The sequence below is a fragment of the Serinus canaria genome, chromosome 4 (assembly GCF_022539315.1).
Source record: "Serinus canaria isolate serCan28SL12 chromosome 4, serCan2020, whole genome shotgun sequence".
Taxonomy (NCBI): Eukaryota; Metazoa; Chordata; class Aves; order Passeriformes; family Fringillidae; genus Serinus; species Serinus canaria.
The window spans coordinates 12481911-12508602 of record NC_066317.1 but is presented as its reverse complement, the minus strand read 5'-3'; the positions used below and the strand labels follow the sequence as shown (position 1 = coordinate 12508602).

At 53.4% G+C, this 26692-nt stretch overlaps 2 protein-coding genes across 3 annotated transcripts in view; one reads left to right on the top strand and one right to left on the bottom strand.

Moving 5' to 3' along the window:
• Nucleotides 1-1504, bottom strand: part of CDS1 (CDP-diacylglycerol synthase 1) — a 29470-nt gene extending 27966 nt beyond the window's left edge. For both annotated transcript variants that reach the window (XM_009101363.4, XM_050973735.1), the window contains exon 1: nucleotides 1373-1504. In XM_009101363.4, the coding sequence (XP_009099611.2) occupies nucleotides 1373-1456 (84 nt within the window). In that variant the 5' untranslated portion in view covers nucleotides 1457-1504. The remainder of the gene's footprint in view (nucleotides 1-1372) is intronic.
• A 16478-nt stretch (nucleotides 1505-17982) lies between these two features.
• NKX6-1 (NK6 homeobox 1) lies at nucleotides 17983-20714 on the top strand. Its single transcript, XM_030239328.2, has 3 exons — nucleotides 17983-18595; nucleotides 19241-19413; nucleotides 20372-20714. Exons 1-3 carry the CDS (start codon nucleotides 17983-17985, stop codon nucleotides 20621-20623), a joined length of 1038 nt encoding a protein of 345 aa, XP_030095188.1. The 3' UTR covers nucleotides 20624-20714.
• Nucleotides 20715-26692: the final 5978 nt, after the last annotated feature.

Below are 26692 nucleotides of genomic sequence, written 5' to 3'. Positions count from 1 at the left end.
AGGCTACACACTCTGCAACATCGACATCCATGCAAGTTTAAGCAGTTACTGATTCAAGTAAAAACACACATATTGCTACCTCAATTTAGCCATTAGAAAGCCTTTTTTTAAACTTTAATTCCAGTTACCCAAATGAGACCTTCTCTTTCATTTTATTCAGACAATTAGCAACTTTAATGTGGTGATGTGCTTAGCTTTTGTAGAGATAAGCCTTAACTCCACAGCAAACAAAAGAATAGCACTGTGGCTGTTTTGCCACTGTAATGAACCTGATGCATAGACTCAGTATTTCAAAAACCTCTTGCCTTAGCAGAAATGTCATACTGTAAGTCTTTTCCAGGCCAGAGGTGAATGCCTATCACTTAACAGGCCATAAAGCAGAAAGAGTTGCTGAGGAAATGCTGACACAGCCTTTAAATGGAGCAGATCACTGTTCTGAGTTAGTTCCAGGGCTACTGGACTGGCCCAAGCACACTGAAGTGTGCTCTTTGCCTGGGCAAGTGTCCCAGTTTTCTCCGGGATAGAGTTAATTTTCTTCCTAATAGCTGCTACAGCGCTGTGTTTTGGATTTCGCAGGAGAATAATGTTGATAACACACTGATGTGTTGGCTTCGCTGAGCACTACTTAGCTCAAGTCAAGGACCTTTCTGTTTCCTGCGCTCCGCCAGGGAGGGAGGTGCACAAGAAGCCAGGAGGGGCCAGAACAGTTGATCTGACCTGGCCAAAGGCTCTCCTGGGGGGTATTGGCTGAGAAAGGCTGATTGCTGCTCCTTGTTCGGCAGGTGGTGAAGCAATTGTATTCTGCACCACTTGCACTTCCTTGGGTTTTATATGCCTTTTTGTCATCTCCTTTTTCATTAATGTTACTATTTCATTTCAACTATTAAACTCAATAGTTTAATGGTTCTTATCTCAACCAACTGGTTTTACCTTTTTTCCCGACTCTCCTCCCCATCCCACCGGGCTGGGGGGAATGACGGGTGTGAGGGAGCGGCCGGGTGGTGCTCAGCAGCGGCTGAGGTTACACCACGCCATCAGCTCCCCAGTCAAGAGGTGAGATACGACACGCAGCTACGGCGCTGAGCTTTCGCTGCGGGCCCGGAGAGAGCCTGGCCGCTCCCATTTCGGTCTCGCCACGGGGGAATGGCAACGGGGTAAAACACGCGCGGGCACGCAACCCCTAACTTGGCACCTGTCCCTCTCTCTACTCCTGCCACCCGAGAGCGCGGTCGAGTTACAGCCCGGGTGGGACCCTGATGCCGGGGCCAAGAGCACAGCGCGGAGCCTCACGGGCGGCGCGGTCCGGGCCCGTGGGGGGAGGGAGCGCTGTCCCCCTGCCCCAAAAGCCGCCGCCGCCCCCGCGCGTGCTCACCTTGTCGCTACTCGCCTCCTCCGCCTCCTCCTCCTCTTCCTCCTCCGGCTCTGTAGCAACCCTCCGCCGCCGCCGCGCCGACATCGCGCCGCGGGAGCGCAGCGCCCACCCGGCGGGGAGCGGGCGCAGGCGGGGCCGCGATCGGGACGGGGAGGGCGCGGAGGCCGCGCCGCGGAGCCCGCCCGCCGGCTCTCCTTCTTCTTCCTCCTCCTCCTCCTCCTCCTGCTCCTGCTCGGAACCCGGTGCTGTCTCCACCACGAGGGAGGCGGCGCTCCAGCTGCAGACGCCGCCGCAACTCGGGGGCACGGCCGGACCCGGCGCCCCGGGAGCGGAGAAGCGCCCGCGTCGCCGCGGCTGGGGCGGAGCGGGCGGGTGGTGTCGCTCAGGTGCGCCCGGCGCTCCGCCCCCGCCGCCGGCACCGCCTCCGGGGGCGGGGAATGACCGGCCCGGCCCGCGGGGCTCCCAGCCCCACGCAAGCCGTCCGCCGGAGGCCGGACGGCTGTGGCGGTGGGCACTCGCAAAGCGCCTAACCCAGGCGTGGAGCTCCAGGTTCTTCTCTCCTGGATGCCAGAATGGCCGCGGAACGCTGCGTGCCTGCAGCCCGCCGGTGGAATCCCCCGGGAGCCTGGCACAGGAATCTCCAGGCAGCCCCGGTGTCAACTTCGTGTCAGCGCCCGCGGGCGCCCGTGCTGCAGCCCGCGCGGGTATCTGTAGAGTGCTTTGTTTCCTTCTGGGATGCTCATGTCCATCCGCTCTATGTCCACAGGTGCGGTGCTTGGCTCGTCCCTGCCCCACCATGCCATGTACCCTGCCAAGTGTGGTGCCACCAGACTGCACAGAAACGAAACACACCTGCCTAGGAGCTCAAAGTCGACAAAAGCGCTCTGCAAGACCAGCTACACGTGCTGAATTCCTGCAGCGCCCTGTTATCAGTGCTTGTGCCACTCCACCGGTTTTGTATGGCTACTCTCGGCCTGGCCATGGCAACAGCTGGCTGCCTGGGAGCATTCCCATAAAGACATTCCGTCTAGATGTCACTTCAATGTCCACACACCGGCTTACTGTGCCTGCAAACACAGGGCCAGCAGTTCTTGTGAAGCAGTGTCAAGCCACTCCTGCTTGTCATTTACATTATCTGCATGGTGATTGGCTTCACCAGCCTTGATTGGTTTTGTTTCATTTTTTTAAGTTTTATTACATAAACAAGATTATTATTATGTCCCTCCAAAAGTATGCTTGGTATGTTTTTAATGTAAACACCATGGTTCAGAACTGATGCTGTGGGTGGACATGGATTATGACATTAGTAAAACAATTCCAGTCTTTCTGCCAGGAAGTGGGGACACCCAGTATTTCAGAAAAACAGCCATTTATGTGAAAGGTTTTACCTGTGCACTGCTGACAATGTCAGGGGGCAGCATCCCCAAAAGAGCTACAAAAATGTGCTAAGAGAAAGGCTGATCCAGCACAAGGCAAAGCAGAGACCCAAGGCCAGGCCAGACAGGCCACAGAAGCACAGTTTCTGGCATTGTGTCCCTTGGTGACATAATGTGAAAGGTGAAAGCAGCAGCTCACTGCAGGTCAGTGATATGGCCATGTGGCCAGGCCTCTCCAACACTTTGCTACTGCTAAGTATAATTTTGATGTATTTCTCCATAAGTGAAATATTATGGGGTAAATTGAGTTGGAAAAATTCAGCTCTCAATATGAGAGAATATGCTCAGAATATGAGAGGGTGGGGAACAGATCCCCAGCAGGTCAGATACAGGGCGAGCAGAGGGGGCCCCAATGAATAATGAGGCATCCTTTCCAGTCTCTCCTTTTTCAGGATGTTTCCCCTATTGAGTTTTCCCTTGTGAGTATTCCTCCAGCAAAGCTCTCAGAAGAAACCAGTTTCGCTTACTTCAAGTGCAAGATGTGTGTTTAGCCTGTTGGCCCTGCAAATGGGAGTAGCTGTCTGGGGGGAAAGCATAAATGTTTATTTTCTCTGTGCAGAGAGAATAAGGAGTGGTTTGTCTGGTCCCCACATCTTTACTGCCTCCCCCTGGTTGCTGCAGCATCTGGAGCAGACATCCAGATGCTGCATCTATTTCCCCCAGCATGCAGGTCCCACATATTCGTCAGTAGCCTAGACTGGGGTGGACACCAACTGCCCTATTTGCACTGTGGAGCAGCTGGGTCTAGCTGAAGAAGTACATGCCTTGTTACAGCCCTTCCTGGTAAACCTGGAGTGAAAGATATAGGGCTAGAACAACTAGATTTCCTTTGCCACAGAAAAAAACCTTTCTGTGATCAATGAGACAGAGACTATACTTCAATACTAGCTAGATATTTACATCCCATCTATGAGAAGAGTAAGGACCTCCATTTCTTCTACGTCTTTGCTCCATCCTTAACCTAAACAGTGAAGGGAAAGATAAATTTTTGAGAAAAGCTGAGAGAAAAAAAATATTTGTTTAGCAAATAGCTGTTGGAAAAAAGTAGCAATAATGTCAAAGAAGGAAAAGGTGAATTACTCAATGCATATTAATGAGCAGAGGCAAGGCAAATTCAAGAAGATGAGTCAGTGTACAGCAAGCAATGAACAACTGGTGACAGTGGGGTGAGGGGTGAACAGTCTTCTGGGCAGGGCCACTGGGAGAAAGAAAATGAAAAACAAGGATTAGGCCCCAGTGGGATCAGGCAGGCATCCAGCCCTAGCTTCGCTCCTCTCTCCCAACCGGGTGTTCCTGCTCCTGTCATCCACCTTTTCATCCACAGAGTGCTCAGAAGTGCAGGAAGAGACAGCAAAAACAGTTGTATCACAGCAAAGCATTTCAAGCCTCTCCAGCTCAGAGGAAAGAGGGAAGGGGCTCCCAGAAGAGTTGTGAGTCAGGGGGCTTATGGATGAAGTAGATCATGGGAGTGTGGTTGTCCCGCTTCTCAGCTGCAGCACCTTGCAGCCATGGGAGCCTAGTACCTGGTTAGACTGGTCGGATGGGAATTTTCCAAGTCAACACCCTGTTACTCAGGCTCCTTTGGGGCAAGTAACTACACTGGCTGGAATGTAACATCACTTCTCCAAATGTTGTGACTAGGCATGATTTCACAATGTGTGACAGAAACTTCCATGTGCTCCCAGGACAGAGGGATTAGCACGTCAGCTGACAACTCTCCTGATATTTAAATATTATCACCTCTCCTGGATGGATTTCGGTGTCTTGATGTGTGAGACCTCAGATTCTGCTGCTCTGTGTTGCCTTGTATTCTCACATGAATTTAGTGGCTCAAAACTGCCGGTAAACAACCGGCAGCTTTGCTGTTTGGGTAAACAATCTCAAACCTCATCTACCGACTCAACATTATCTGCAGTACAGGGAAGCTTTTAACAAGCAAATCCCTGCACTTCCCCCATCTGCCCCAAGTTAGGACACATCACCTGCCCCGGCTATACTGCCCCCTGCCCTGCACTCCAGTTATCCACAGCAGGCAGATCTGCCTCGTCTGCTGCTGGCTGAGCCCGGAGCTACCTCTGCTCTGTGCCTCAACCTACGTTCAAAAGGAGGAGTTTTTTGCAGGCAGACGCAAAACCGGAGCCCTGACATTAAATGAGTTATATAATCCCTTACACAAGCTGCATCCAGCCTCCTGGAAAGGCAGCCGGCATGGAGCTGCTGCTGTCTCCACTGAGCAGCAGTAAGCTCCTTGCATGGTGAAGAGGCAGAGTGGAGCTGCTTCACGGCTGCAGCAGCAGAAGGAAATGGAAGGAACTGGTTCCCTATCTGCTCAGAACCTGGGGAACAAAAAGTGTCTGTCTCAAAACATGTATTGGAAAAAAAGGCATATCTGCAGTTGTAACACTGAGGATCCCTGTTGCCAGCAGTCTCAGAAACAGAAGTGGTTTGCAGGGTTTGCGGTTTCTTTTTCATGGATTCCTGCTGTATTGCACTAAGCAGTTTCTTGAGTTGTCGTTTTGCACCGGGCGATCTCCCCGCCCTATATCCCCTGGTCGTCTGTCCCCTAGACACCCCTCCCCTGGCCCCTCCTCAATGGTATGCCATTGGCGGCAGTCCTCTTCCTCCGCCCCCATTCCCTCGGGTATAAAACTCCCTGCAAGAAGCAAGCTCCCTGTTTTCTGTCTGCGGCATCCCCACGGTCTGAGGTGTCCCTTCCGAAGCCAATAAACAGGACACTCGTCCCCAAGTGGAGAAGAGCGTTTCTCGTCTTTTGCTTTCGTCCATGTAAGACCGTGTGGGCCAGGGTCTATAGCTAGCCAGAGTGGACTCAAACAACAGCCCGAGAGACACGGATCCCTCAGATTCCTACTAATGCACAGAAGTGAGACAAGTGGAAAATGTTGATACCTACTGGTCAGCACAGATAGCAATGTCAGGCCTTGTCAGCAACTGTTCAGTATCCTCTTAAATAATATCAATTATGAACAATATTGCAATGTCCTGCATTCAATCAATTTATATTTTTTTTCCATCTCCAAGTATTTTAAAGAGGATAACCCCAAATCAGAAAGAAGCAAAGGATCAGTGATACAACAGCCTCAATCAGGGTGTATGATTGCTCTCCAAAGCACAAGCCTAGCTATTAATACCCTGTGCTCCCCTGATGAAACCAAGAGCTGCAAAACACTGCCTGGTGCTGCCTTGATACAGTGCATGGGAGCCCAGGTGTTCAGGATATGTTTAAAGCTGAAATTCCAGGTCAGAAGCTTGTTATTACACAACCGGTGCCCTCTGGGATGAATCCTCCTCCAGCTCTAGGCACTAGACTCAGAAGCTAGAAAAGGGAAAGCTGCACTGAAATATGGGCTTGTATGAGTCAATAAAGAAGCTGCTTTCCCCCCCTTTAAATGAATACAGCATGAGCTGTAATCAACTGTCTTACTAGGTTTAATAGGGGTCAAAAGCCAGTGATACTTTGCCAAGGCATCCCGAAGAGAGCATACATATCTATATTTTAGTGATTTAAATCTACTGACAGCACGGAATTGTTCTTTTGTGTTTAGTTAATATGTCGTGTAATCTGTTTTCATTTGCTAGTCTGGCATAAAAACCTCATAGTCTGTGGTCGAGTATTTGCTTATTAGTTGTACATTTGAACTTTATAAAATAGGCCACTTGTATGCCAGTAAAAACAAAGCAACAAAACAAACTGACCTCATTATTTCCAAGTTATGCAGCAAAATTTGAGGAACATAATCTAGTGACCACTGTGAAAGCTCTGGCAGTAGAAACCTTTGCCCTAGGCAGCTGTCATCTTCTGTTTGGTCCAAGTGACTGAGTATTACACTGCTACTGAGTTATTCTTTTTCCTTTATTACTATCATAATCCCAGGGATGGTCATACTTTTTCCAAAAAAAAAAAAAAAAACCAAAACAAAACAGGGTTCATTTGTGTTGGGTGCTTGGCAAGCTGCTGCTGTTTTTGCATTAGATGTGAAATTAAGCTTGTTGAGGCTGTCTGAACATGCCATGAAATTGCAACACACCCTCCTTGTGCAATCACATGTGCACTGTGTGTTATATTATCCATGTAGATTCTTTCTTATCATATGAACCTCCTTTTGGAATGCCACAACTTGCAACTGTTCTTTTTGCAAGGAGATGTGGGCACGGAAAAAGGTGGAGACAAGTCTGATGAGGAAACAGTCTTGGCAGGGGTAAGGACTATACGTTTACAATTCCAACTGGGAAAGGCTAAAGGGGTAACCACTGGATTGTTTAAAGGGACAAGTGGCACCACTCTGTCAAACACAGGTGGCTGCCAGAGAAAATAGAGGAGCTGGCTCCATTCTAGTCAAGTCCTACAAAATGTAGCACTGGCAGAATCAGCTGTCCCCCAGCAAATTCAGTCTAAAGTATTTGGAGAAACTAGCTTGCCTCCTGCGTGCCTTGGGCAGGACTGAAGAGCAAGCTATTCTTCAAAAAGATGCATAAGATACTTTTTAAAAGACCTCAGTAGATACACAACAGCTCCTTCAGGTGACCCCATGCACAGTAGCTCCCCAGCACCTTCAGAGTTGTAACAGCCTGGGGGAGACTCAGGGGGTGCTGGGACACCTCATCCTTCACAGGACAAGGTAAGAAGCCCTAACCCACAGCCCCTCCTGCAGCAGGAAGGGCAGGAGGAAGGAAGAGGAGAGTGAGTGCCTCCTACACAGCTCCCATCACTCTGTCTGGCAACACCTCCTTGTCAGGAGAAACTTGGCCAAGCAAAATGATTGTGCCCAGTGCCACTTCCCAGTGGTTTCCCTTGAGGTGGAGACCATTTATGTTACCACATATATGGTTGGCAGCAGCCTTAACACCACAACTGCCTGCAATTTACAGCCAGCTGCAAGAGATAATCCCTTCTGTATGATGTCAAGGCAGCCGTGTTTGTGCCCAAACTTCAATGCCCTCTTCAATCCCCAGTCGCTCTGGCTCTTCCTATGTAACTGAGAAGACCACAACACTCTCTGATGGACAGACTCTCAGGGAATGGGCTTTCCTACCACACTATGAGCAATCCCCGTTTGATCATCTGGCAACACTCTCATGCTCCCCCACAGGCCAGATATGAGGCTGAGTCCTAGTCCCATCTGTGGGAACTTTGCCATTTTAGGCCGAGGCAAAAGCTCTTTGACAGTTTCAGCAATATCTCCCAATCTCAGGTTAGAGTAACTTCCACGGGAGGTTTTTACTGTTTACTGGATTTGTGGTGCTCAGAGCACAGCTTGCACTTGTCTCTGATCTCTGTCACTGGATTTGCTCCCCTCCTCTGTGTCATTTTCAATAAGTTTCATATAATTTCATTTAATTGAGCTCCTGTATTACCCACTCTATTACATTTCAGTTCATGAGAAAAGTTCATCTAAGGTATGATCAGGCATATCACCATTGATTTTTAGCAGTTTATGAAATATCACTCTGTTTTGCCAGCAATACCATCTAACTATCTTATCTCAAGGGACAGGAGGATCATTATGGCCCACTCAGAGTGTATTTTATAAGGGGTGAGCAGCCGACAGGATGCAATTAAGCCAAGTGTTACAGTCACAATCTGCAAAGGTTGGCCTGTAAAGTCTTGGTTTGCTGCCACTTTGCTGTGATAGTCTTCAGACTGAAGTACATCTTGTACTTTACAAAGGTGTTCCTACATATTCACTTGGGAGCATTCTCTGAAAATTACCTTCCAGTGGTATAGCTGTAAAAATACCCTAGAAATTACCAGCAGGTTATACATCTTTTCCATCTTTTTCCAAACCCTGTGGACTGGAACTGTGTTACATGAGATCCTGAGGTTTTTGCTAGGGGGATACCTGTTGAGAGAAGTATCTTCCCCATAGCTGAAGAGTCAAGACAAACAAAAGACAGACACTTATGGCCTATTCTCTTTTTTTCTCTGTGTTTCCAGGTTTGTGGTTGAAAGCTTCTCAATAAATCTTGACCAGTGACTTTTGGATATATGCCACAGCACTCCCATTTCTGATCTCACTTCTCTTTTTCCTAAGTCACCAGCACATGCAGAAGCATCTCCCAGGAAGTTCTTCTTATTCCTCTTTTTCTTACCTGAAAATGCTGGATTTATTTGAAAAGCACTTGATCCTGGAAAGCTTCTTCTAGAGACTTGCTCTGTGTGCTAAATGGGCAAAGGCATCAAGGCTCCATCTGTGTTGCCTGTCCCCCAAGACCCCCAGCTGGCTACCTGCCTTTATCACAGTGAAGGAGGGGTCTGTAGCACCAGGAGGAATGGGTACTAGTTGCTCAAAAGAGGAATCAGTTCCACCTTTTAGCATTTTTAGCTCTTTTGGGGTCTGTGAGCAAACTGGCTTGTCCTTTGTCAGCTACTGCCAGAAGAGCAGGACCAAAGTGGGAATGGAAAGCAACAACAGCAAGTGGGTTTCTACTGCTTCTATTGTGCCAGACAAATGTCTGCTTACCTAAAGCCTGCAGTGTAAAGCCAAAACAAGAGAAAGAAGTCCAGAACCATATCTTCAGGCTCACTCACTCTTTGATCCACGTAATATTTTTTCATGTAATTGGAAACTAAATACATTTCCTGTTTGCCAGCACAAGAAGACTCAGTTTTAACCAGCTGCTGTACCAACACAATTCTTTCTGAACAGCATCCTTCATGCCCTCGTGACACATAGCCAAAGATAGTACTGGAAGAAATTACTTGTGTATCTTATTACCACCAAGAATTCCCTGCTGTCCTGTCCCCAGTGCCACTAGAGGTTCATGCAAGCTGCACAACATGACTTGACATCACTGGTTGTAGAGTCGAAAAGGAAAGTGTGAATGTAATCAAAGCAGGAGCTGATAGAGAGGACTGAGAAACATGTAGAAAAATGACAGTTTCCTCTGTCAGGCAAGAAGGAGCAGTATGCTTATCCCAGGAGTTCTTGACATTGCTCTACAAACTGAGGCAAGAATTGGGATTCAAACTCTCACAGTGGGAAACTGTCCCTTTTGGATGCAGGCTTCTTAGTGGTCTACATTTCTGATCCTTCACTAGAGAGGAAAAAGCAAGGGGGAAAAAACCCTAAAACACTGAACAGTTCCCCTAAGGATTCAGCTTCTTACAGAAAAATCTGACCAGCGGTTTTCCTGCTTCCTCAGCAGCTCCTTCACACCCTGGTGAGCCTGTCCAGCCATCCTGTGCTTCCCTGCACGGGGTCATCCCCAGCTGTGAGCCTGCTGCCCCTGTCGTGTGTAGCACTTCATCTTCACTGCCAGAGAATGGGGTGGAGCCTGACAGAAGCCACCACATCCCGTCAGTCTATGGCATAGCACTCACAATTACCTTTAACAAACCCCCAAGCTGCTGTTGGGGCCAGTGAGCTGGAGTTTGCATGGCTGGATGGCACCGCACCTCTGAGAGAGAGAGGGAGGGAGGGAAGTAACTCTTTCCTGCTGCTCAGTGTCCTGCCGGGCTGTTCTGCTCCAGGCTGTTCTGTTCCACAGGCAGGAATTCTGTACACCAAAAGCACCAGTGGAAGCTCCAGCCCTGACCCATCTAGGGAGATGCTCTTGCCCCTTCCATTACTGCACAACAGCCACCACTGGCATGGGGCAGGCAGACGCACACTCTCTTTCCTGACTGCACAAATAGATTTGTACCTTCCTGTGTTTTTCAGCCGCCGGCGAGCGCTCCTCGCTAGGTGGAGCTGCCGGAGCGAGCACGGCAGCGCCGGAACCAGCCCCAGAATCGCTGGGCGCTCCCCGAGCCGCACCGCGTCCCAGCCCCGTTCCCAGAGCTCCCAGTGCTCCTGACACCGCCGACATTCCTCGGCTCGTTTCGGTTACACTGAAACTGAAACGGAGAAAGCAAGATCTTTTCTTAAACAAAGTCGTGGTACGAAGTACACCGCTATCAGTGGTTTTCTCCATCCTTTGGGCTGAATCTGCTAATCAATGCAGCCCTGTCAGCCTTTGATGTGATGGAAAATGCTGAAATATGATTTTCTAAAAATCATAAAATTATGCACATAATGACAGCCATCGCCACTGCTTTCCCCCTCCCACCCCCATTTAGACCATCAGTTTAATGATTTTCAGTTCCCTGATACTGGACCACCCTGTGCCAACAATTCCTAAGCAAAGCTCTCACTGCTGATTTCCATGGTGGGGCTGCTTAAAGATCAATAGCAGCGATGGCCTCGTGTACATATATTTGTCTCAGAGAGTGAAAGAAACTGCATAAAAGCTCCAGCTTTGCCAATTAGATTTCCATACATTTTTGCTGCAAATGTGGAACCGAAGTAAAAGCAGACATTAGTTTTAGCCATAGAGTATATGTGGTTATCCACATCAAGAAATACCTCATGTGGATGCCAGGACAGTGCCTGGATCCATATCCAGCAGTTGTGGAGGCACTCACTGCCCTGCAAGTGTTTGGGAGGTTCAGCTGGTCAGCCAGGGCTGGGGGATGATGGGTGAACTTCTGTTGGATTTAAACTGATGTCTTTATCCACATCTCATATGCACACACACTGCAGAGTGGGAAGTTTCTGTGTAGCAATGTTCAAAAGAAGAGAAAAGGAAGGTAACTTTGGAAGAGTGGCACCTTCACAGACCTTAGGTAAAGATGAAGGAGATGGAGCACCAGTGTTTCTTGCCCCTGCTGTTGCACACCTGGCCTGTGACAGGTACACTTTGGCATCACTGTTAGCAGTGGGTTTCCAAAATAGTTTCTCTGCCTGAGGCTGATCAGCTACATGCATCCAGTCCCCACAGAATTCCCAGCTGGAAATGAAGGAGGCCTCTCACCAGCCATCACACCACAGACTGAGGTGTGCAGAGGCAGCAGCAGTCCCATTGCTGCTGCTCCCAGATGGAGAGATGGGCCATCCCTACCACAAGGACATCAGTCCTTAGCAAGTTAGAGGGAAATGCCTTGTCTGAGTGCCAGGTCACATCATGGACACATCTGTGCTGGCTGCAGTTTTTAGTAGCACCACAGGGGAATACACAAATATGGGAATGTTAATAAATCTGTTGTGCACTAATTAGGATAGATGGAGGGCAGGTAATCAGTAATACCACAGGGCTGTTGCTAGCAGGGCTTTGGAGCCAGGATGCCAACAGAGGGGTGGGTGCACCTGCAGCAGACCGCTGTGGTCACATTAAATCAATATGTGATGTTTGTGCAATGCAGTGTAACAGTGGAGATGGTGATAGGTTCTGGAGGTGGAAGCTGGAAAAACTTCAGATAAGGCTTGTATTGCCCAGAGGGAAGCATGCAGTGTGGGAAGAGCCTGAGCAGGGCATGGGGTAGGAATGGGTCTCGGAGCAGGACTGCGCCAGGAATGGTCTCCAGTGAACCTGTGGATTCTGGATAGACACTCTGCATTTGTAATCCTCTCCTCCTAGCTTCCCCCAGCAGGGGTCAGGCTGAACCAACGATGACAAATCAAAAGTAAAAGTAACTACTCCGCTTCAGCAGCAAATATTCTCAATGTTCCAGAAACGAGAAAAATATTTTGCCTTCCTGAGGATACGGAAAATGCCTGAGCATTTCACTTAAGAAAAGCGAAAGAAATGTTGAAGTGGTAACAGAGGTGGGTGCAGGCAGCAGCCTGCAACACCCTCCTCTTTCAAACTGTTTTTAAAAGGCAATGACCGTGTCCTGTTCCCACTCAGTCTCAGCCCCCGCTCCCAGTTACTCTGGATACGCTTCAGTGTAAATGCAAAGAGAAATTCGGACAGAATGCGCGGACCACAGCGTTAGCGCGGCAAAGTGACGAGAGCGTGTCCTCAGAAGTGACTGGAAGCCCCCGCGGAAGGCAGAGCTCGCAGCATCCGCCACCCGCTGGAGAGGGAAAGCCGCTCCCCGCACAAACCATTCCTGCGCGGTCAGAACAAGTAAGTAACCCAGAGCGGTGCCAGTGCTAGGGCGACTTCAGCACACCCCCAGAGAGAGAGCTGGCAGCGTTTCATGATCCTTGGCACTATGAAGAGCAACCTAGGGAGTCCGCAGTGGGATCTCACGCGAAGTTACGCCTCTGATCTAAGCTGTCCCCAGAGGTCTGCGGGCAGACACTCTGGAACAAGAATGCTAAAATACAGGTGAGATGTACCCAAAGGCCCGTCTCCTGAAAATTTTTCTGGCCAGCTTTGTCTCAGTTTATCGCCTAGCAAGAGGACACAGGATGGCATTTCATGCGTGGAATTTTAATGATAAATTTATTACATTTTAGTGTATTATTGGCGTCCAATTTTGTAGTCTTACAAGAAATTTCCGTTTCCACATCTCCATTAAAAGTCTGATTCATTTTCTTGGCTCGTGGTAATGCCTCAGGCTACATCACTAAAGAATCAGTGCTCTGCATTAGATAAATATAAGACCAAGTCTGATTAACCTATTAACTATTTTTAATTAACTTTTCCTGTTCTTCAAATATTCCGTGGTTTTGAGGAAGCAGAAAGAGGATGAGAGCAGGCTAGTTCTGTTGAGATGTATAGAGCTAGCATATGGACCGAGATTATTCATCATCATTGGCAGCAGCTCTGCTGTAGGGAATCTTGCAACAACATCACAATTTTCCTGCTGAAGTGAATGTCATAATGGACACATTTATGGGGTGAGTTATGGCCAAGATAGAAAAAAAATTCAATCTTTATAGCGTTTTTATGCTCTGTCTTCCTTTTTGGTAATCAGATCTTGATTAAGAGTTCGAATTAGCGCCCAGAAGAACATTATGCTTTCCTGGCTCTGCTCCTTCCCACGATGTAGGGCAGACAGCAAATGATTCAGTGGCTTTACATTGCTGCTACAACAAAAAGGTGTCTATATACCTATCCACCTCTTTAAGAAAGTAACCGGCTGCTTGCTTGCAATGAGGAACATATGGTAGTGGCAAAATATTTTATTTGCTATATAAAGTGACTGCTTCATTTAGTTCAGACAGGCTTCTCTCACAGCCACGATGACTTATTAGGGAAAAAGCTGGGCAAGGTGGCGTTCGCTGTCTCTGCTGTTGAGGGCTGGAAGAGCTCGGTGGGGCAGAGCAGCCCTTCCCTCGAGGGCAGCACCCCGCGCGCAGCTGGACCCCGCAGGCGGCACGATGCTGCAGTGCGGGTTCTGTCTCGTCAGCTTGAAGAACATCTGATCGTGCAATGCCAAAGCACGTTCGACCTTTTAATTTTAGGTGTCCTTATGGTTTGGTTGGGGTTTTTTTTCCCTTTCAGATACGCTGGGACTATTCTGGTCGAAGTGAATTTTGGAGGCATAGCTGCTCCAGCACTCGTACTTCCTATGCCTTGAACGAGCAAAACAGCTTTTTTTTTTTTTTTTTTTTTTTTTTCTGTGTACCTGTGAATTCATTCACACGTCTTCTTTACATTCTTCCCGGGTGTCCGGGCTCCCCATCGCACTTCAGCCCCTCCCTGCCCCCAGCCCCCCCCCCCACTGTCCCTGCTACCCTGCCGTCCCCGGGGCTCTGCGGGCTGCTTCCCCGAGGCCCCGATGGGATTCTGCGGGAGCTGCCCTCCTCTCGCGGCTTTGAATCCTTCGGCTTGCCGCTCGGCCCTGCTCTCCGCTGCCCCGGCCGCGGGCCGGCCGCTCGCTCCTCCTCTCTGCTCTCACTGCACGCTCGCCCTGGCGGCTGTTCTCTCTTTCATTACTGGGCTTGGTCGTTGCTCTATTTGAAGAGGCGAAGCTCTTGTGATGAGACCCCTTGGAACTGGTGAAATGCAGCCGGGTATTGGTGAGCAGCCCCGGCTGCAGCGGGTCTGGTCAGTAATGCCATCTGCTCAAGGAGTACTTCGGCTGCAGCGTTTCCAGGCTGCGGCTTTCTCGTCCTGTTAGTGAAATTTGTTGCTGGGGTGGCTTTCACCCCCACCGCTGCTTGGGGGTACTCACGGTGTCCCCTACCCGCTGTTCAGCTACTGAGCGGCGCAGCCCAGCCCCGGCTGCCTCCCGAGTTACTTTGCCTCACTACTTTAGCTTAGGGACTGACTGCCCTAGCTTAGGGAAAACAGAAGTTTGGTATGGAAAAGGAACCAAATATTAATATTTTCGAATATTTCGGTTCTTAAAGACAGAGAGAAGGTAATTCTGGCGTCTGCTTTTGAATCCGTTTCTCATGCAGGGGCAGCCCTATGGGCGCCATCCCACCTGCGATGCTATCGTTAGGGAAGAAGCATGAGGAGACCCCCAAATAAACACTCGTTTTTTCAATATGCCATCAGTTTCTTACAGTAGAAAAGGAGGAAAAGCTCTTGTGCTGGAGGGATTGTTTTGTTTTGCTTCCGCTAGAAAACAAGCCGAGAGGCGCCGGACGGCGAACTCCCTGCCGGGCCGGGATAGAGGCGCGGAGCGAGGGGAAAGGGCCGGTATCGCCGGTACCGTCGGACCGAGCGCGAGGCTGGCAGCACCCGCTGCCCGCACAGCCCCGGGCGGTACCGCAGCTCGGGCCAGCCCGGCAGGACCGCGCTGCGGGCTCAGGGTACACTTCCCCCGCGCCAGCACAGACCAGCGGCCGAAGTGGCCGCCGCTGCCGATGCCTGGCCCTGGCAGAGTTCCCTCGGGGCGCTGCGAGGAGGGAGGCAGTGAGTCCGGGCCGGGGGAGAGCCCCTGCCCCCGCACCGTCTCCTCTGCAGGAGGGAGGAAAAGAGGCTCCCTTGGGTGCTGGACACGCAGCGGGGCCGCTCCGCGCCTGCCTCAGCACTTACAAAAGCGGTTTACCATTTCTCCCCCCCCTAATTCAAATGCAAATCGGTCTCCTTGAGAAGCGGCTCCCCCCTCTCTACGACCGCTGCTGGGGCTAAGCCTGGGCGCGGCCGGGGCTGCGGAGCCGGCCGTGCGGGACTGCGGAGCCGGGAGCTCGCTGGCTCCTCTGCAACCAGCAGGAAAGCACTATTTTTGGTTTTTCTTTTAGAATATTTGCGAAGTGACAAGAGGACAAAGAAAAAAAAATTAGACTCGGAGATTTAACTTGAGCTTCCCGGAGGTGCCCTTCGTGTGGCTGTGCCAAAGTTAAGGCGAGGCAAGATCCTACGCGCCCTTTCTCCAAGTGTATTCAGCAGATTTATAATTTAAACTAAACCAATTCAGAGCAACAAGGGATTATTTAGAAATAGAAGGAAACATCGTTGCAGGTAGAGGACCAACGTGCCTCCGCTTTAGCTAAGATTCGTAATTAAAATAAAATTATTTTTCACATTATCCCGTTTTTCCACGCTCGAGGAAAATAGAGTTCCCCACAGGTACAACACACGGGCACAGACAGCACAGGGTAAAAATTGTTCAGGGTGATTTTGCATCACTTTTCCGTGGAATGCTCTTTAGGGGACAAATAGGATTTTTTTTCCCTTGCAGCCTTAGGCTACGGCAATTGCCGTGAGCAGCCGGGGGTGCTGGGCACAAGTGTCCAGGGGGCTCGCTATTTCCGGGGCCTTTGGGTGTACAGCACCGGGCAGTGCCGGGGCCGGAGGGGCCGGGCCCGGTGGCAGCAACACCCTGTTCCAGCGGGGACAGAGAGCATCCACATGGTCCAGAGGCGTACTGGAAGGGCCGAGTCAGTTCACACCACCCGCATCCCAAGGAAACGCGGGGCAGGCCCGGCCCGACCGGGACTCGGGCGGCTCTGCTCACTGGAGTCGCTCCCAAGGAACAGAGACAGAAAGACAGAGAGAGAGAGAGAAAGGGAGAAAGAGAGGGGAAAAGAGAGACGAAAGTGTCTAGACGAGAGAGGGAGACAGATGAGGGGTACCTATAGCGAAGGAGAACGAGAGTAGAACAGAGGAGAGCACGTGGTATAAGAGAGGGAGACCTCATAGCCTCACCATCCAGCCCAGATAGAAAGCTTAGACCGCCCTCAGACGCCAGAAAGCCCGCCACATCACGCCCTCGCTCCTCCCGCACTAATACCGACCGCACGACGCAGCCGCCCTCCACGAAAAGTACGACCGAAGTCACCAGTACCCGCAACCGAACGTCCCTCACCCGTACGCTCGCCTCGCCTCCATCAATCCCTCCTCAATCACCGCCTCGCCTCCCGCCCGCAGATCCTCACCGCCCTCCCCAGCCACACCGGACGCGTGCTACGTCTCGCTCACTCTTCGTTGGCCTGCGCGCCCGCGCTCCTCCCTGCGCGCGGGCCCCTAGCCACCGCGCCGGCGCGTGCTCCTCTTGCCCCCGGTCCCGGCTCCTCGCCACTCCAGGCAACAGAACTCCCCTGTACAAAAAATAAATTACAATTACATATAACCATAACACCGTACCAGGGAAGGAAAAACCCAGTGGTCCCACGGCCAAACAAGACCCAGCACACAGTGAAACACGACAGAACAAAAAGAGCAGGCACAAAAGGCCATGCACTCAGGGAGAAACCCTCGGCGCCTCGCCCGTCTGCGCACCTGGTGTAACCCACGGTTTCCCCCGGCCCAGTCCCAGGGCCCGCGCGGCCCCGTCGCTGAGTAAAGGGCCCCGACAGCCCTCCTCCCTCTGTCCCCGCGCAAGAGAAGTGGAAAGGCAAAAGAGAGGGAAAGGGTAGAAGAGGGGAAAATAAAAGAAAAGCCAGGAGAAGAGAGGGGCTCCTGGCGAGCCCGAAGTTGGTGGCAGGGCGGGCGCGGCGCGAGTGGGCAGGGCCGGCTGCCGCCCCGCCCCCGCCCCTCCGCCGCCGCCGCCGCCGCCGCGCCCGCTGCCGGCCGTGCCCCCGCTAAAGGAGGCAGGGAGCGGGGCGGCGCGGCAGTGCGTCCCGAGCCGCGCCCGCAGCCCCGACAGCAGCCGACAGAAACCGCCCCGGGAGGGATGCTGGGCGCCGGGGAGGAGGCAGGGACGGCGAACGCAGTCCCCGTGCCTCTGTGAGTCCCCGGCCGCTGGCGGGCAGCGGGAGCGGAGGTCTATCAGTGTAGGCGCACGGCCGCTGCGCAGACACACGCGTACAGCCGCCGTCCGACAGCACCGCCGCTTTCCGCCCCGGCAGCGTCCGCCGAGGCGCAGCCCCGATGCCCGGCGGGACGGCGGGGCCGCCGCTCGGCCGTGTAGCTCCCCGCTAGAGGCGGCGGGGCCCGTGGGCTGGATGCGCGTCGTCGGTGCGGGAGGCACCCCCGGGCCGGCCGCCGGGGCCCCGCGGCGCTAGGGGCCGTACGGGCCCCCCGCCCCGGGCCGGCGGCGGCGGCACGGGGATGCTGGCTCTGGGGCAGATGGACGGCGCGCCCCGGCAGGGCGCCTTCCTGCTGGGCAGCCCGCCGCTGGCAGCCCTGCACAGCATGGCCGAGATGAAGGCACCGCTGTACCCCGCGTACCCCCTACCCGCCGGGCCCGCCTCCTCCTCCTCCGCCTCCGCCTCGCCCGCCTCCGCCTCGCCCTCGCCGCCGCTCGGCTCCCCCGGCCTCAAGGCGCCCGCCGCCTCTGCCGCCGCCGCCGCGGGCGGGCTCTCGGCGCTGGGCACGGCGCCGCCGCAGCTCTCGGCCGCCACTCCGCACGGCATCAACGACATCCTCAGCCGGCCCTCCATGCCCCTGCCGGGCGCCGCGCTCGCCTCCGCCTCCCCCTCCGCTTCCTCGGCGGCGCCCGCCGGGCTGCTGGCCGGGCTGCCCCGCTTCGGCAGCCTCAGCCCTCCGCCGCCGCCGCCGCCCGCCCTGTACTTCAGCCCTGGGGCCGCAGCCGCCGCCGCCGCCGTGGCCGCCGGGCGTTACCCCAAGCCGCTGGCCGAACTGCCCGGCAGGACGCCTATCTTCTGGCCGGGTGTGATGCAGAGCCCGCCCTGGAGGGACGCCCGCCTCGCCTGCGCCCCCCGTGAGTACCGAGCGTCGCGGTGCAGCAAGGGGGAGAGGGCGCGGGGAGCCCCGGTGGGAGTCCGCTCCCCGTGCTAGGGAGTCCCCGCGCCCTGGTATCGCTGTGAGACCCTCCTGCCCCTCCACCCAGGGCCCGGCCGTAGCCGAGGGGGCTGGCTTTGCCTCGATTTCTTTTGTTTTCGTTTCTTAAGTTCATTTTGCTTTCTCCGACCCCTCAGGCAGCGCAAAACTCTGTAATATGTCACCCATTATCGCCCGCGAAACGCGAAACCCTCCGAGGGGAAATTGGCCGCGCTGCCGCCGTGGCTGCTGGAGACTCTTGGGGCCGGGGCTGGCTTTAGGGGCGCTCACAAACTTTCCCCGAGCAGGAGTTTCTGCTACCACCCGCTCGCACCGGCCGCGGCTTTTTAAAAAAAAAATATCATTTGCTCGCTCAGATTTTTGATCCTTAAAGGAAAAATAATCAGGCAGAGCAGAAAGGCCTGAGCCGTCGCTTGGCTTAGGCAGTAGTTTTCTTACACACGCACCCCCCGCGTAGAGACCCCTCCGTCCCCTGGGGCCGCTTGAGAGTGAAGTGCTTTCCCAAATCCGTAGATTAACTTGTCTGTCCCTGCCTTCCCTTTCTCTCCCCCCCTCCCTTCGCCAGATCAAGGCTCAATTTTGCTGGATAAGGACGGAAAGAGAAAACATACAAGACCCACTTTTTCTGGCCAGCAGATTTTCGCTCTGGAAAAGACTTTTGAACAGACGAAATACCTGGCGGGCCCGGAGCGAGCCCGGCTGGCCTATTCCCTGGGGATGACGGAGAGCCAAGTAAAGGTGAGAGCAACGGCTCACGCACCGAGTGGTGCGGAGCTGGAGGAGCGGGGGACAAAAGGGCCCCACTGCGGAAATGGGGTCCCGTCTGAACCAGCTGGCGTTGCCGAGCCAGCGGGCACACGGTGAGGGCTTCCCCGGCAACCACTGGCATTTCTCCCCTTATTGCCTTACTGCGGGGCCGAGAAGGTTGTTTTAAAGCATTTTAAAAACCAATCAAATTGAACCAAACAAATCCAAGCAAGACTGAGAAGCTCTGAACACCATGGGGGTGGCCAGCGTTCTGGGAAAGCTGGGGAAAGGGTGATATTAGGGTGTCTCACTGCCGCACCCGCACTCTTATGTTTTAGTTAAAAACTCTGTGCTTTGGGCAAAGCGGAGGTGTGAGGGGTTGGGAGAGCGGGGTGAGATCCCCGAGAACATGCAGATGCATTTGCTTGGTGGACTGGGCCAGAGGGGCCCCTCGGCGGTCCTCACGCTTTCAGTCTGATCTGCTGAGCCTCCTTTGTCACAGCAAATATGTCCCGATGGCTGCGAATAAATTATTGCAGCTTCCACAATGAAAGTGTCCCCCTCCTCTGGCAGCGCCCTGCCGGAGAGTAAATACATCTGGCGGGGCAGGGGGGCTGGGAAAGGAATCAGCCCAAATGTATGTTTCCGCGCCCCAGGCAGAATGGCAGGGAGCCGCCCGGGCCCGACGCGAGACTCGAGGGAGCTGGGGACGGCTGTTGGCCCACGCTGGGGGGGGCCCCGCGCCGGGCCGTGTGTCGGCCGCTGCCGGAAGCGCGGTGCGGCGGGGATCGGCCGCTTTCGTTGTGGGGAAATTGCTTAAAGGGCGGCAAAGCGGAAATCGCTGCCGCGCGCCGGGGATGGGGACTGACAGGGCAGCGGGATGGGAGCGGGCCGGTCCAGCCGCCGCAGGTGGCCGTGCCGGTGATGGTGACGGTGGCGGCGGGGGCAGGTCTGGTTCCAGAACCGACGGACCAAGTGGCGGAAGAAGCACGCGGCGGAGATGGCGACGGCAAAGAAGAAGCAGGACTCGGAGACGGAGCGGCTGAAGGGCGCCTCGGAGAACGAGGAGGAGGACGATGACTACAACAAGCCCCTGGACCCTAATTCGGACGATGAGAAGATAACGCAGCTCCTGAAGAAACACAAGCCGGGGGGCGGCGGGCTGTTGCTGCATCCCCCGGAGGGGGAGGCCTCCGTCTAGCCTGCTTCGCCCGCCGCCGCTTTTGGAGATGTACAGATCTATTTTTCTAGACTCTACGCGCCCGGGAGGAGGAGGAGACGCCGGAGGGAGAGCAGAGAGGACTGCGGGCCCCGGCGGGCGCGCCCGCTACCCCGCGCCGCGCGTTGTTGTAGGGTGGCGGGCGGAGGGGAGCGACGGGGGCTGGCCCGACCCCCGGCCCCGCTCCCGGCCGTGCGGCGGCCGCGTCTTTGCCGGCTCTTTGTAAATAAACCGTGAGTCACTGCGACCATAGGCGTTCCTTACTGTGAATATTTAAAATGTAATATACATTCTTTTTTTTTTTTTGTACAGCGGGGGCCGAGGGCACAGCAGTCCTGCCCGCCCCGCGCTCTCCGGCAGCACCGGGGGCACCGCAGGAGCCTCGGCGGGGCCGCCGAGGAAAAGCCGGCCGTGGCCGCCACCGGTCCTTCCCTCGGGCCGAAACTGCAGCGGCCCCGCGTGCTATTTATTAGTATTTTTGAAACACTTTCTGTGGCGGTCGTCGTGCAAGGGACGGGGGGAGGGGGGCTGAGGGAGGGGGCGGAGGGACAGAGTTTGCTCTCATTTACACAGTTTCCAATCAACCTCGCGTTGAAAAAGTAGCTGGTGGGAATTTACACTGTCAGTCAAAGTATAAAATTCATTTAGTTGCTGTATTTGAATTTAAAGTGTGTTTTCTTTTGTATTATACGGAATACTAGAGAATGTAAATTGTTTTTTCTTTTTTTTTAAGCTAATAACGATGATATATCGTGATATAGCATCTTAACATTTATTAATTTATATTAAAAATAATTCGGTTTGTAAAGAGAAGAAAAGCCCTTTGCAAGACCAGTTAAATGTAATGCACTTTCTGTTAAAAAAAAACAACAAACAAAACAACAAAACGATAAATCAATTAAACCAGTTTAAAGACGTCTGCTGCCTTCACTAAAGGGTACCGATAAAATGAGATTATCAGAGATTATATAATGAAACCACGGAAAAGGGGAGGGAAAAAAGAGAAGATATCATTTTCTTGGTCTTTTGTTGACTCTCAGTAGTAGGGTTTTTGTTGTCATTTCGTTTGTTTGAAGACTTTTGTTGTTTGGCACTTTTTTTTTTTTTTTTAAAGACTGAAAGTTGACTATTTTGCGGTGGGAGCTCAAGAAGGATACAAATAAAATAAACCGCTGGTTGTTTGGGGACGTGAGCGGGCAGGTAGTTTCCACCCGACCACTGGAGAGGCTCGGCTCATTCTAAATTAGGATGTTTCAACTTTCTCAGAGGCGGGCGACGCAGGGCTTTATTAACGGCAGAGTATTACCATTATTATGGGAAATAAACCGCTTTCCAAGAAGAAAACAGCGGATAAAATAAGAGCCCGGCTAAGTCTCTAGAACAAATAGATAGACCCAATACCAGAACTGGTTCAAATTGAAACTCATTATCTGACGCGATGATTTCCATATCTAAACAGTCCAGAAACAATCACTTTTTTTTTTTTTTTTTCTTCCCAAGGACCAGCAAAGCAAAACAGAGAATCGCTCATTGGAGAGGGAAAAAGGGACAGTTATTCTGGAGGAAATAAATAAATAATTCTGTTTGGGAATAATTTTCTAAACAGAAAAGAAAAAAAAAAGAAAAAAAAAAAAAAAAAGATAGAGCAGGGTTTTAGTTCTCTTTCGGCTTCCACAATGCCGGGGCCGGGAGTAGGCAACGAGCCCGGCGCTCTGCCGCTGCCTCGGCGCGGCTGCCCCGGCTCTCCCTGGCCGGGGGACCGGGGGGTGCCCATCGTCCACCGACACTTCCACCCCCATCTTTCCCGACTAGTTGTAAAGGCAGGAATTGAAAGGCCGGTCGTTTCCTAGAGAGCTGACGCTGCCCTGCCGGCTCACGCCGTTATCATATCCCCGCGGGTTTTGCGGGACGGCGGGAGAGAAATCAAAATACCGCGGGGTCCGGATCACCGGGGCAGGGACCCTCCGGAGCCCTACCGGGGGTCTCCTCCCTCACACCCTCAGCCCCTTTCCCCGGCTGCCACTCCGCCGGCCCCGCTCTCCAGCAGCCCGGTCCCGGCCCCTGCCCGCGCCCTCCCGAATGCCCCCGAGCTGCCGCGAGTGCTCCGGCGGTCCCCGGCCCCTTTTCCAGTTCACCGCAGCACCGGCTGAGGCTTTCCAGTTAATTTAGTTCTGCACAGAGACCCAGCTGGCCACCAGTTGCAGTTGGCACCGTCAAAGTGGAATCGCAGGGAAAAGAGCTCAACGCTGTCCGCTTGGTTAGGCTGGTTTTGTCTGGGGCTCTGGAAGAAAGAGCAGGGGATTCACACGAACTCACGGCCCCCCTTTTCGGGACATGTTTTGGAAGCCAAAGCCGGCTGGGCTCCCTCTCCTCCAAGACAGGACTTTTTAGGAAGAGATTCAATAGCTAACCTCTGGATCGCTGCCACGGACAGCACGGTGAACAATTAAAAGACAAATGTCAGCTGGCTTCACGAGGCGCGAGGTTCCCCCAGTGCGCGGGGGCCTGGCCGAGATCAGCCGCAGTTTCATCTCAGTCCCTCATGCAGGCAGGAATTTGTGACGGAACTGTATAAACTCCGGGAAAATGACATTTAAAGAGTGCTGCAGAACCATGTCCATAGGGAATGGGGCCAGCGGAGCTGCTCCCCTGCACCCGGCCCTAGCTCGGGCCCGGTCCGGAACCCCCGCGGGGAGTAAGCAGCTGCGCACACGCGTGGGGAGTGGCGGGCGCCGGTTGCGCGGCCGCGGAGCTGGGCGGGAGGGTCCCTGCTTAAGCGGTGAGAGACCACAGCAGGCCGCTCCCGACAACTCCTTTCGCACACAGCTTTTGGCTTTCCTTTCCTTTTGTCACAGAGCCCTCGGTTTTAAACCACAGTCCCTTCCGTGCGCGGGACTTCCAGGCTCAGCGGAAATAAAACCAGCTGTTTCTGGGATTTCCCGGCTCAGGGGAAATAGAGGCGGCTGGGTTTACCCTGACTCGGTCCCTGTCATGTGCCTTCTCTGGGGTCCAGAAGATATCGCGGGAGAAGTTTCCCTTTGTGCAATCCTAGAGTGCCCAAAGCATCCTCCCTACTTTTCCAACGCCTCTGCTTTGTCGAGGTATTTTGCAAAAGGAGCCCGCTGCGGTCCGTCTCCAGCCCAAACGAGCGTCACGACGGAAGGAGGAAAAAATTTTCTTCCCCGTGGAAGTGCCCCAGGCTCCGGACCCACTCCGCGCCCTGCAATAGCCGTGGGACCACGAGATTGCGGGGAGGGATGAAGGGAGGGAGGGAGGGAGGCAGGGAGGCAGAGGAGGTACGGGAAGCAGAAGAGGGGCCGGGGGCCACCCCACCGCCCGCACCCCACTCCCGGCCAGCAGCTGCTGCCTGCGGGACGCATGCATATGGATGTGGACATATGGACGTGGGCAGGATCCGCACCGCAGTGCCACAGGGGGGATACAGGTTACAAGGGGAAGCCCACAGCCGGCGGGCGGGCCTGAGTGGCAGCTGGGAGGGGGTGAAGGAAGTGCTCTCCGCTCTCCGCGGGGTAATGAAGGGGTTGCTCTACTCGGGGCGTATGCGCTGGGGGAAAGCCCAGTACGTAGGCCGCTGTCACCCGGTACCCGACAAGGCCCTACACCAGCTCTGTCAGAGCCCCGAGGCCTTCGGGCTCTCTCATTCTGACGGCAACTCCCACCCAGAGCCCCCGGTGCAGGCAGCAAGGAAGGAAATGCCTACACCCTGCCAGAGGGATGCCCAAACGGACAGCCACGCGGGACAGCGCTACCTCAGCGAGCGATGGCTTCTCCCGCCCTTTCCCTCACGCGTGGTCTCCTGTGATGAGCTCCTGAAATCCCGTTATCGCTCATCACTTCTCAGTGCTATTAATTTCTAACGCTTCCCATTTAACACACACGCCGTCTTCCCTCCACTCTCCCTCCGTTTGCTCCAGTGATGTTATTTCGTGCAAGACTTTCGTTGTATCCCTGCCAGCAGCCCCGAGGCTTTGCTTTAGACACCCCTTCCCTCGGGACATGTGTCGTTCCTCAGGCCAGAGAACCCGTGGGTTAAAATGAGGGTGATGGGCTTTCGTCCCCGGCCCGGACACTACGAGTCCCTTCCAGCATCGCGGTCGCGGGGAGAGGAACAGCTGGGAGAGGCGCTTGCTGTAGGATCCACCGCTCAGAGCCGGCGTCGCTAGCCGCAAATTAAAAAGTGAGATGAACTGCTCCCTCCTAATTGCAGTTCCGCCTTTACCTTCTGCACCGATAGGCATTTCCCCGATACGCGTTTCTGGCGGCGTTTGCCAGCAGTCTCCAACAGCGGTTTCAAGTCTCCGTGAGGGATGCAAACATCTGCCGGGGAGGAGGCGGCGCTGCTGCGGGGAGCAGCTGGCACCCCACACTGCACCCGCACCGAGCTCGCACCGCGCCCGCACCGAGCCCGGCAGCGGCTCCGCGCCCCAGCGAACGTGGTTGATAAGAATAAAGTTATTGATACAAGGGCACGAACAGGCAGCGCCGCTCCTCTCCGTATCCCCCGGGGGTTCAAGCCTTGCTCGGAGGCCTGGGGCTTGAGAGAGGTGCTCGGCGGGGCCGGTCAGTGCCCGCCCTGCCCTCCGGGACCGGAGGACTGCGGGGAGAGCCTGGCACCGGCCCCGCGGCAATAACCCGCTTCCGCACGCACAAGTGCATCCCTGTAATAACGTCCTCGATCATTTATTAAAAGTCGTGTCAAGCGAGCCCATATAATTCATCTTTATGCAAATACATCAATGTCAAGCCATTAGTGTATTGCTCAGTTTTTTTATTAAAGTGCATTCTTTTTAATTCAGCTCAGTAAAATATGAGCCCTATTGCTCAAGAATTATAGCAACTATTAGATTAACATATGGGCAACATGCACTCAGAAAATAAAAATCAACAGATAAAGTGGTAGGGTCACAACGGGGAGCAAACACTTAACAAAATGGCAGCGGGGTAATAGATTTTCCTCCCGCGCCCCCGGCTCTGGGGTGTCAGGAGGAGCCCCCCGGCACGACGGTGGGGCCGCCCTGCCCAGAGCCCACAGCCATTCCCGCCCGACTGCGACTCCAGTACCTTCCCCAGTCCGTTCCCGGCCGGGACTGCGGGAGCGCAGCCCTGCCCCACAGACACGCACCTCCGCACCGCCCCCTTCCGCACCCCCCAAGTCTATCCCGGATTTAATGAGAGAGTTGCCCACATCCTCATCACCCCAGCATGGTAATTGAGCAGATCTATTAACTTGTTACACTAGATTTGTTTAAAGAGACTATTACACAGTCATTTAATCAATTTGTTACACTGGAGGTCCTGACTTATGAGACACTTGCCGTATGATTCCTTAATGACTGAATTAATTTGTTTTAATAAAACCAACATTGTGTACAAGCACATTTCGAGAAATGTAATTTTGGAGACGGAACAGTCCAATGCTTCATCTGATTAAGTCTTTTCGATGGTTTATCAAAGTCGGGAGTTGCCGTCATAAACTGCATGTATGGGGTATTTTTCTTTTTTATAGCGTCATTAATTTAATATGGATCATTAGTTCTTTATACACATGCATGTTCTGACAAATGTACCCAATGAATAATGCACCTAATGTGTTTGGGCTCAAATGCATCACGCCATAAACAGAAACTGCCGCAAAATAAATAACAATAAACAATAATAACAACAACTAATATCGCAGCCGTCCCCTTCCCTCCCGTCCGGCTGCGCACCGGGCCAGTTTCGGGCCGGAGGGGCCAAGGCGCTCCCACGCCCTCACATCACACCGGGCTCACGGCCACGGGAGCGCCGATAGATTTACGGTGAGTTAAGGTTATCCCGAGAGCAGATATCTGTAGGACAAGAAAATCGGTTTTGCTCCTGATGGGAACTGACGTGTGTGGAATAAGTGTAAATAAACACGAGGGTTCCCCAAGAAAAGGAACTTGATGATATCGATTATGTAAAATAATCGCGCATTAGAAATGTTAATGTACTATGGTAATGCACCGCAAACAGCCGGCGTGCGAGGGCCGGCGCGGCGCAGGGAAGGAA